The 11,261-nt window shown below is 48.1% G+C and overlaps 1 protein-coding gene across 2 annotated transcripts in view; it reads left to right on the top strand.

Moving 5' to 3' along the window:
- NUP85 (nucleoporin 85) overlaps positions 1 to 11,033 on the top strand; it is a 41,314-nt gene extending 30,281 nt beyond the window's left edge. For both annotated transcript variants that reach the window (XM_032241721.1, XM_032241720.1), the window contains 12 exons: positions 3,097 to 3,231; positions 3,338 to 3,460; positions 3,695 to 3,826; positions 4,049 to 4,155; positions 7,080 to 7,163; positions 7,292 to 7,357; positions 7,548 to 7,699; positions 8,515 to 8,632; positions 8,722 to 8,822; positions 9,938 to 10,089; positions 10,391 to 10,492; positions 10,854 to 11,033. In XM_032241721.1, coding sequence (XP_032097612.1) covers positions 3,097 to 3,231; positions 3,338 to 3,460; positions 3,695 to 3,826; positions 4,049 to 4,155; positions 7,080 to 7,163; positions 7,292 to 7,357; positions 7,548 to 7,699; positions 8,515 to 8,632; positions 8,722 to 8,822; positions 9,938 to 10,089; positions 10,391 to 10,492; positions 10,854 to 10,955 — 1,374 coding nt within the window. In that variant the 3' untranslated portion in view covers positions 10,956 to 11,033. The remainder of the gene's footprint in view (positions 1 to 3,096; positions 3,232 to 3,337; positions 3,461 to 3,694; positions 3,827 to 4,048; positions 4,156 to 7,079; positions 7,164 to 7,291; positions 7,358 to 7,547; positions 7,700 to 8,514; positions 8,633 to 8,721; positions 8,823 to 9,937; positions 10,090 to 10,390; positions 10,493 to 10,853) is intronic.
- Positions 11,034 to 11,261: the final 228 nt, after the last annotated feature.

Here is an 11,261-nt window from a genome sequence, read left to right as displayed (position 1 = left end):
TCGGAGTTTCGCTCTTGTTACCCAGGCTGGAGTGCAATGGCGCGATCTCGGCTCACCGCAACCTCCGCCTCCTGGGTTCAGGCAATTCTCCTGCCTCAGCCTCCTGAGTAGCTGGGATTACAGGCACGCACCACCATGCCCAGCTAATTTTTTGTATTTTTAGTAGAGACAGGGTTTCACTGTGTTGACCAGGATGGTCTCGATCTCTTGACCTCGTGATCCACCCGCCTCGGCCTCCCAAAGTGCTGGGATTACAGGCGTGAGCCACCGCGCCCGGCTATTTGTGATTTTTTTTGAGACAGACTTTTGCTGTTGCCCAGGCTGGAGTGCAGTGGCACAGCCTCAGCTCACTGCAACTGATACCTCCTGGGTTCAAGTGATTCTCCTGCCTCAACTTCCCAAGTAGCTAGGATTACAGGATCCCACCACCATGCCCAACTAATTTTTTTTGTAGTATTAGTGGAGACGGGGTTTCACCATGTTGGCCGGGGTGGTCTCAAACTGCTGACCTTAGGTGATCTGCCTGCCTTGGCTTCCCAGAGCGCTGGGATTATAGAACATGAGCCACCATTCCTGGCCTATTTGTGATTTTTTTAGTATGGTTTGTAGTAAAAATTGTACTTTGTATATTTTACATATATATGTGTGTGTGTGTATATGTATACATATATATGTATACGTACGTATGTGTGTATACATGTATATATATACACAAAGTAAAATATACAAAGTATAATTTACTTTTGTAAAATTTGTAAAATATACAAAGTATAATATATACAGCCTATACAACCAATATATATTTTATATATATTTTATTTTTATAATTTATTATATATAATATATATAAAATATATATTGGTTGTATAGGCGATTGTTTTATTTGTGGTAGTTCCGGCTTATGAAGTTGCCTTGAATACTGAATTATCGAACATCAAACCGTTGTTCCTAGGGGAATACAGGGTTAGGTTTCTGCAAGCCCCTGGTCACATTTTGTTCCACTAATCAACATATAACCGATCACTTGTTTTATGTGTGTGTCTGTTTAGAGACAGCTTATTTGACGTATATCGTTGATTCATTGACAATGAACTCAGGGCCAACAGCACTATAATTCGTGCCTGAATGAAGCTTACATAACACCTCCCGTTGTTCTTGCACTTAGCAACACTGGAAAGCACTTCAGTTCTACATTTGGGGTCCAACAATATGTACAGAAATGAAAAAAATGTGGCACTAACTGCATCACGATAAAGCTTTGGCGTTTATCAAGCCACTCAGAATTCTCGCCACTCTGTACATGTCTGCGAATTTTGATTTGAAAGCACCCACAAATATTGATTTGGGGGTTACAAATAAATTTTAGTGAAGAGGCAAATTTATAGATAAAGACTGAATAGTGCTGGGTGTGGTGGCTCATCCCTAAAATCCCAGCACTTCGGGAGGCCAAGGTGGGTGGATCACCTCAGGTCGGGAATTCGAGACCAGCCTGACCAACATGGAGAAACCCCTCTCTACTAAAAAGTACAAAATTAGCTGTGCATAGTGGCACATGCCTGTAATCCCAACTTCTTGAGAGGCTGAGGTAGGAGAATCACTTGAACCCTGGAGGCGGAGGTTGCGGTGAGCCAAGATCATGCCATTGCACTCCAGCCTGGGCAAAAGAGCTAAACTCCATCTCAAAAACAAAAACAAAAAACCCAACTGAACAATGAGGACTGTTTGCATTGAGTGTGTTTATTTAGTCATACATATTTATATTTGAACTGAAACTTTTATGAACCATTTTATTTAATGCATTGATATTTTTTATTACTTCATTTTAATTTTTTTCAAACAAAACTTCTCACATATTTATTATTGAACCAGCCTAGCAGTGCAGAGCTTGTAGTCAGAGAAAAACCACTTTTTCAACAAAATGTGTCCACCTCTCCAAATAGTGGTGACAGTTTCAGTTTGCTGTGATGATAGTCTTATGTGCCGCATCTCATGTGTAATTCCTGATGGACCCAGCTTGGTTCTTCTCCAGTCTCTCCTCTTGGAGTTGCAGCTAATTGTATTACCAGTTTTGTTTTGTTTTGTTTTGAGACGGAGTCTCATTCTGTTGCCCAGGCTGGAGTGCAGTGGTGCAATCTCGACCTCCTGGGTTCAAATGATTCTCCTGCCTCAGCCTCCCGAGTAGCTGAGACTACAGACAGGCAAGTGCCACCATGCCTGGCTAATTTTTTGTATTTTTAGTAGAGATGGGGTTTCACCATGTTAACCAGGATAGTCTCAACTTCTTACCTCGTGATCCGCCCGCCTCAGCCTCCCAAAGTGCTGGGATTACAGGCGTGAGCCGCCGTGCTTCGCCGTGTATTACCAGTTTTAATCTGACTTCACTGGGTAATGGGACGATTTTGCTTTTGTTTCTTGGCCAGGAATTGCATGATCCTGAAAGTTTTTTGAGAAGACTGTGGGAGAAAGAATCAATAGTACACACCATGATCATGGAGAAGGGGTGAGGGGAAGCAGGTAGAGGAACATGTTTTTCTTTTTTTTGAGACAGAGTCTCGCTCTGTTGCCCAGGCTAGAGTGCAGGGGTGCAATCTTGGCTCACTACCACCTTCGCCTCCCAGGTTCAAGCAGTTCTCTGCCTCAGCCTCCTGAGTAGCTGGGACTACAGGCGCCCATCACCAGACCAGGCTAATTTTTTGTGTGTTTTTAGTAGAGACAGGGTTTTACCATATTGGCCAGGTTGGTCTCAAACTCCTGACTTTGTGATCTGCCCACCTCAGCCTCCCAAAATGCTGGGATTACAGGCATAAGCCATCACACCTGGCATGTTTTATTTATTTTTAAAAAGCTGGTCACAGGGTATAATGGACTGCTGCTGGCTGTTTGAAAAACGTGGGGAAGGCGGTAAAGCCATGAAATTGGATGTGATACATTACTGCTAGAAAGAAAGAGCCTCATTCTTTCCAGGGTACACTCAGGCAGAAAGAAGCTTATGTCTGAGGAGTTAGACAGCCAAAGTGTGGGGTGAAGGGACTGGCCTCATGCCTCGGCAGGGCCAGGCCCCCCCGCCAGTGTTCATGGGCCCTGATCTCCTCCCAGGTGACCATCTTGGTGCTGCAGGGCCGGCTGGATGAGGCCCGACAGATGCTCTCCAAGGAAGCCGATACCAGCCCTGCCTCTGCAGGCATGTGCCGAATCATGGGGGAACTGATGAGGACAATGCCCATTCTCAGTGTACGTGGGGGCACTCTGCTCTGCTGGGTCACAGGACATGGGTGATTCACTATAAATGTAAAGGGTTTGAGTGAGATGACGCCTCATGGCTGGTCTCTCTCCATAGCCTGGGAACACACAGACACTGACAGAGCTGGAGCTGAAGTGGCAGCACTGGCACGAGGAGTGTGAGCGGTACCTCCAGGACTGCACATTTGCCAGCAACCCTCACTTGGAGTCGCTCTGCAAGGTGTGGGAAGCAGTTCAGGTTGCATCCACATTGGCTTTTTGTGGGGGCTGTGGCATCCAGTGCTGCAATGGCAAGAGCTTGGCCCTCCTTGGATAGGGCTGTCCATCGCTCTACCATGATGGTGAGAGCTTTCAGACTAGTTGAAATCCAGTGCCTTAGCTGAGAGCAGGAACATTATGAAGAAGTTGCCCCTGAGCGCAGGACAGAGGTCAGCACAAATGTCTCTCTCCTCAGATCATGCTGGGAGATGAAGCTGCCTTGTTAGAGCAGAAGGAGCTTCTGAGTAACTGGTACCATTTCCTAGTGACTCGGCTCTTGTACTCTAATCCCACAGTAAAACCCATTGATCTGCAGTACTACGCCCAGGTGAGTGAGCTCTGAGTGGGCAAGGGTGGGGGTAGGAGTCCTGGTGGCACCCTGATGGGTCATTCTCTTCTAATTCCTCCCTGAGGAACAGGAAGACCCTTTACTTTGGCCCTTAGTGAAAGCACGCGGCACCGTTCTCTGGGTTTTCTTATACAGAAGCCCTACCTAATCCCTGCGTCTGTTTCCATCCTTGGGACTGAGTGTCTCATCACCTTTCCACAGTCCAGCCTAGACCTGTTTCTGGGAGGAGAGAGCAGCCCAGAACCCCTGGACAACATCTTGATGGCGGCCTTTGAGTTTGACATCCATCAAGTGATAAAAGAATGCAGGTAGGCTCTCTCCCCGCTATGCTGTAACCATTTTTAGTTGTACACATATATATCACCACTATCTGTTTCTAGGGCGGCCTGTTCCTTCCTTACCCTTTTTCCCTCAGACCTGCTATCTTAGTCCATCTCACGCTGCTCTTGCAGAATACCTGAGACCAGGTAATTTATAAAGAAAAAGATTATTTTCTCACAGTTCTGGAGGCTGGAAGTCCAAGGTCAAGGCATTGGCACTGTTGCTTGCTGGTGAGGGCTGCTCTCTGCTTCCAATATGGCACCTTGAACACTGTGTTCTCTCTTATGTGGTGTTAGTACAAAAACGGGACAAACTCCCTTCATCAAGTCCCTTTGTAAGGGCACCTATTCTCATTCATGAGGGAGGAGTCCTCCTGGCCTAATCACCTCTTAGAGTTCCTACCTTTTAACAGTATCACATTGGCAAAACGGGTTTTAGAGGGGATCCCTTCAAACCATAGAACCTGCTCCCTTGCTTGGCCTGACACAGGTAGATAATGGCTTCTCTCTGGATGAGCTTGGGGACTTTCTGGAGGCTTGAGGGCTACCATATACATAACTGTTTCCATTTCAGGGATGTTTATTTAAAATAACATTGCAGGAAATTACTTTGACATTTAAAATCTAGAAAAAGCCAGCAAGCCTGTTTCTTTGACGCCTAATGCACACGTAGTCACCTTATGGGATGGCATGTTCCAACAGTCTCACTCCAGGGATGCAAGCTACCCGAACTATCAGGCTTGAGGCTAGGTATCATTCAGAATTTTCAGCCCTCTGTCGAAAAGAGGTTGTTCTATCATTGCACTGAATCTTTAACAAGGCAGGAAAGGGTGTGTCAAACATAATGAATCAAAGGTAAAGCTTTCCAGAACTCTCCATATATGGTAAGTCAGAAAGAATATCCCCTTCCTTCTTGTGTACCCTGGATGGTGGGCAGTGCACTGAAGACTGCTGGGAAAGGAGGAAGTGGGTAATGGCAGAAGATGGCCTTGATCAGATGTCAGATTCACCGACCTCAGCTGGCTCTTTTGTAAATCTGGGCATGGGAAGAGTTTCCTTTGCCCTATCTAGTCTTCTTGTTTTGGGCAAAAGAAAGCCAGGACTTTGAGAAAATGATATTAGATTTGGGGAATAAAAAACAAGTTTTTTTGTGTGTTTCTGTTTTTTTTTTTGTTGTTGTTATTGTTTTGAGATGGAGTTTTGCTCTTTTCGCCCAGGCTGGAGTGCAATGGTGCGATCTTGGCTCACTGCAACCTCCGCCTGCTGGGTTCGAGTGATTCTCCTGCCTTAGCCTTCCAAGTATCTGTGATTACAGGTGTTCATCACCATGTCCAGCTACAATTTGCATTTTTCAAGAGAGACAGGGTTTCACCATGTTGGCCAGGCTGGTCTGCAACTCCTGACCTCAGGTGATCTGTCCACCTTGGCCTCCCAAAGTGCTGGGATAACAGGTGTAAGCCATCACGCCCTACCAAGTTTTTTGTTTTGTTTGAGAGAGTCGCTTTGTCATCCAGGCTGGAGTGCAGTGGATTGATCTTGGCTCCACTGGATCTGCAGCCTCGACCTCCTGGGTTCAAGTGATACTCTTGCCTCACCCTCCCATGTAGCTGGGACTACAGGCTGCTGGACACTGGATCCCTTTGGGAAGACACCGGGTGCTGTCTCAGGCCTTCCTTCCACTTGCAGGTAGCTTTTGTGCAGGCTGAGGCTTTGGCTCCCTTAGCTTGAGTCCCCTGTAGCCTTTTCACGGGCTTCTCTAATGGTTTCCCCATTAGAAATCTGGGTAGCAACAGCTGTTTTGGGAAGCCGAGGTGTCCTTTCCCCTGACCCAGCCGACTCCCTCCCATTTTTTCCTGGCTTTATTGAGGTGTGATTAACAAATAAAGTAGTATATATTTAAGGTGTACAACTTTTTTTTTTTTTTTCTTGAGACAGTCACGCCCTGTCACTCGGGCTGGAGTGCAGTGACGTGATCTTGGCTCATTGCAACCTCCTCCTCATGAGCTCAAGCAATCCTTCAGCCTCAGCCTCCCGAGTAGCTGGAACTATAGACACGCGCCACTATGCCCAGCTAATTTTTGTATTTTTGGTGGAGACAGGGTTTTGCCATGTTGGCCAGGCTGGTCTCAAACTCCTAAGCCAAGTGATCCACCTGCCTCAGCCTCCCAAAGTGTTAGGATTACAGGTAGGAGCCACCGTGCCTGGCCAAGGTTTACAACATGTTTTGATAGACATGTTTGATAGACATTGTGAAATTAAGCTAGTGAGCACACCGGTTACCTCAGATATTGACCTTTTCCGTGTGGTGAGAACATTTAAAAGCTACTTTCTAGCTGGGTGTGGCAGCGCACGCCTGTAATCCCAGCTACTCGCAAGGCAGAGGCATGAGAATTACTTGAAGCTGAGAGGCAGAAGTTGCAGTGAGCCGAGATCTCGCCACTGCACTCTAGCCTAGGTGACAGAGCAAGATTGTCTCAAAAAATTAAAGAAACCATACTACTTTCTGAGCATTTTTATTTTTGGAGATACGTTTGTTCTCTCTCACCCAATTTGGAGTGCAGTAGTGTGATCTCGGCTCACTGTAGCCTCTGCTTCCCAGGCTCAAGCAGTCCTCCCATCTCAGCTTCTCAAGTAGCTGAGAGTGCAGGTGTGTGCCACCACGCCTGGCTAATTTTTATATTTTTTGTAGAGATGGGGTTTTTCCATGTTCCCCAGACTGATCTTGATCTCCTGGGCTCAAGTGATCTGCCTGCCTTGGCCTCCCAAAGTACTGGGATCATAGGCATGAGCTACCATCACGCCTGGCCCCATCTCCTTGAGGGACAGGACGTGGGGTTATTGCTCACCCCCACTCTTGTGGGACACCACCTCTGGCCTGACTTTCCTTCTTGCCTTGGTGTCTTAATCTGCAGCATCGCCCTGAGCAACTGGTGGTTTGTGGCCCACCTGACAGACCTGCTGGACCACTGCAAGCTCCTCCAGTCACACAACCTCTAGTAAGTGGCCTAGAGGCGCCGAATCTCCTCTTCTCACTACCAATGCCTAGAAGGGAGGCTGGGCTGAGGAAAGGGGCCCTGAACAGGGCAGGCCAGGAGTCTTGGTCTTTTGTTATATTTTATTCCAGTTTTGGTTCCAACATGAGAGAGTTCCTCTTGCTGGAGTATGCCTCCGGACTGTTCGCTCATCCCAGGTAGGAAGGAACCCAAGGGTGTGTGCTGTGCTGGGTGCTCTTCAGCATGTGGGTGTCATTGGAGCTTGGACTGTTCTCTTCCAGTTAGCTCCCTAAAGGCTCTGGAAGGGTCAGTGGAGGGGAGCCTCAGGTGCCAGTCCCCAGAGCCACAAAGTAGCACCTCATGTCTGTCCTCCTTGGACCTCTGCAGCTTGTGGCAGCTGGGGGTGGATTACTTTGATTACTGCCCTGAGCTGGGCCGAGTCTCCTTGGAGTTGCACATTGAGCGGATACCTCTGAATACCGAGCAGAAAGCCCTCAAGGTGCTGCGGATCTGTGAGCAGCGGCAGATGACTGAACAAGGTGAGGTGGCCCCACTCCCAGCCTACTGTGTGGCACATGGAAGTCAGGAGACCCTGAGGTCATACTTTGTGCCTACCCTGCCTACCCCACGCCATCCCCCTCTTCCCCAGCCACATGGGAGAGGTGGGGCTATGGATGCCAAGAGGTAAGCTGAGAGATGGGATCATTATTTGGGAGGGACAAGAAAGTTAGGGATCCACTGGAACCCAGACAAAATCTATATGCCACCTGCAAAGGCCTGAGCTGCCTCTTCTCTCACACACTTGATTCCATGACGTTAAGGCTGGGGTTGTCGCTGTTTCCCCGTCCAGGTGGGTTGCTGTTGCTAGCTCAGCCTGACTCAATGGGGAAGCAGTGCTGGAGGTGGCTTCAGAAAAGCAGAGTGGAATGAGGATGACCAAGTCTGCCCCTTCCTTTCTCCCCTCACTGTTGATAAAAACATGAGTTATTACCCTACAGAGAGGCAGTTGCATGTTCACGACAATTTCTGAAAGCATATGGTATTCATGACCCACAGGAAGATGGGATTTGAGGCATCTGGAGAGGTAACAGAAGAGCTGACTTGTAGAGAGAAACAGAAATCGTCCTTTGCTGCCCCTGAAGCCACACATACTCACAGAGCCAGTCCTGCCGTGATGGGCACTGACACTATTAATCAGCCCCAAAGTTTCCAGCTCTGCTGACTCAGCTGTGTTTAGAGCCCACAGAGAGGCTTTGGGGTACAGTAAGGCTGTGAGGCCACTCCAGTCCCCACAGGGCTCAGGAATGGATTTGTGGGGTGAAAGTGTTCACCTTTTCTCTTTTCTCCTGCAAAGTTCGCAGCATTTGTAAGATCTTAGCCATGAAAGCTGTCCGCAACAATCGCCTGGGTTCTGCTCTCTCTTGGAGCATCCGTGCCAAGGATGCTGCCTTTGCCACGCTTGTGTCAGACCGGTGGGTGCCACTAGTGTCGTCTTCCCAGGGACTGGGCGGATGAGGTAGGTTTGAGACTACTGCTCTGATTTCTGGGCTGGGCCTTGTAGGTTCCTCAGGGATTACTGTGAGCGAGGCTGCTTTTCTGATTTGGATCTCATCGACAACCTGGGGCCAGCCATGATGCTCAGTGACCGACTGACATTCCTGGGTGAGTCTCTGGATTTTATGGGCACAAGTGGGTGGTTGGGGAGATTGGAGGGATCACACCAGACTTCTCCCAGTACTTCCTTCCTATATTCCCATTGCATCAGTGGTCCCAGAAATGTCCTCTGTCATGCCTAGGATCATGAGTTTGGCTGTAACATCTTAGTGCCTCTTTTCTTTTCCCCTCCCTACCTCCCTTCCCTTTCTTCCTTTCTTTTCTGTTATCTTTCCTTCCCTCCTTTCTTTCCTTCCTGTCTTACGCTGTGACCCAGGCTGCCAGGCTGGAGTACAGTGGTGTGATCTCAGCTCACTGCAACCTCCACCTCCCAACTTCAAGCAATTCTTGTGCCTCAGCCCCCCTCCTCCCCCACTAGCTGGGACTACAGGCATGTGGCATCACACCTGGCTAATTTTTGTATTTTAGTAGAGACGGGGTTTCACCATGTTGGCCAGGCTGATCTCAAACTCCAGATCTCAGCTGATCTGCCCACCTCGGCCTCCCAAAGTGCTAGGATTACAGGCATGAGCCACTGTGCCTGGCCTAGTCAATCCCCCTTTTTGTTTTTGAGATGGAGTCTTGCTCTGTTGCCCAGGCTGGACTGGAGTAGCAAGATCTTGGCTCACCATGACCTCTGCTTCCCAGGTTCAAGAGATTCTCCTGCCTCAGCCTCCCAGGTAGCTGGGACTATAGGCACGGGCCACCATGCTCAGCTAATTTTTACATTTTTAGTAGCAACGAGGTTTCACTATGTTGGCCAGGCTGGTCTCGGAACTCCCTGACCTCGTGATCTGCCCGCGTCGACCTCCCAGTGTGTTGGGATTATAGGCGTCAGCCATTGTGCCCGGTTGTCAGTCTCTTAACCCATGACTCTTGTTATGTGTTTTGACACTGACATTTCCCCAGATTTGACTCTTTGGAGTTCCTTCAAAGTCTGTTTTGAACATTCTTGGTTTGCATCTCATTGGCCTGTTTGGAGACAGCTCTGGAAACATCTCCTGCTCGTTGGAGTGGCCTGTCTGGGGTTTTTCATCTCATTAGGGCCAGGGCGACTTTTGTAGGTGTCACTTGAGCGATTTGGGGGAATATGCAGGTGACCTAGTGCTCTTGTTTTGCCATAGGAAAGTATCGCGAGTTTCACCGCGTGTATGGGGAGAAACGTTTTGCCGACGCAGCTTCTCTCCTTCTGTCCTTGATGACGTCTCAGATTGCTCCTCGGTCTTTCTGGATGACTCTGCTGACAGATGCCCTGCCCCTTTTGGAACAGAAACAGGTGAAGGTTGCAGCAGCGGTGGTGTGCTTTGCTTGTCAGTCCCTGCTGGAGCTTAGTTATGTAGCTGCTGCTGCTATGCATGTTTTCTCCCAGCGTTCTGCCTGCGTGCATGTATTCCCCTCAACACCCTCTCTGGAATTCCGTACTCACATGGGAAATACTGCTTAGTTTGAAATGAGGTCTTCTATACAAAGCACACGCTGGCACTCTTTCCAGAGGGCATGAAAGGAAGAACGTCTGAACATGCGAACGTGGGCCCTTGGCTGGGGAGCAGCCAAGCAAGGCAGTCTCTCTTTCCTAGGTGATTTTCTCAGCAGAACAGACATATGAGCTGATGCAGTGTCTGGAGGACTTGACTTCAGGAAGACCTGTGCATGGAGGACCCGACACCCAGCAGTGCCAGGTCATTTTAACTTTTGGGTTGATTGTTCCACATGGAGGTGGGAAAAGCTCCCTCTATCTCAGGCTCCCCTTCCCTCCAGAAACACTGGCTTCTGTGTATACATGTGCTTATTTCCCTTAACCTGTGTAATTCACACACCAACTTTGAGGAGAAAATGAGGGTTTCCAGTGTTCTCATCTCTACATTTTGTTCTTTCCAGTTCATTTCCAGTGTGGCCCTTTGGTACTATTTTTATATTGATAATTTTCTGAAAGCTACGATGAATGTTAAATGCCCTCCACCTTTGGATTAGCTAGAACCTTCGGGAGTATGACAGGGCTCCTTCCTGCTGTATCTCACGCTGGCACTCTCTGCTTTGCAGGATGATGACATAGAGACCACCAAGGTAGAAATGCTGAGACTTGCTCTTGCACGAAATCTTGCTCGGGCAATTGTAAGAGAAGGCTCACTGGAAGGCTCCTGAGAGCTGCTTCAATGTGGTAACTTTGTATGACAATGTATATAATTTTTTTAAAAGAATAAATGTTCTTTTGCAAATGTAGGTTCTTGGAGTCTACCCAGGGAGATTTTTTTTTTTAGATGGAGTTTTGCTCTTGTTGCCCAGGCAGGAGTGCAATGGTGTGAAACACATGTAATCCTAGCACTTTGGGAGGCGGAGGCAGGCAGATCACAAGGGCAGGAGTTCAAGACCCGCCTGACCAACATGGTGAAACCCCATCTCTACTAAAATTACAAAAAGTAGCCAGGCATGGTGGTGTGCACCTGTAAT

The sequence above is a fragment of the Sapajus apella genome, unplaced genomic scaffold (genome assembly GCF_009761245.1).
Source record: "Sapajus apella isolate SASKATOON/1434 unplaced genomic scaffold, GSC_monkey_1.0 scaffold48, whole genome shotgun sequence".
Lineage (NCBI taxonomy): Eukaryota > Metazoa > Chordata > Mammalia > Primates > Cebidae > Sapajus > Sapajus apella.
Note: the sequence above shows the minus strand (reverse complement) of the source record. Positions and strands in the feature narration are given on the sequence as shown.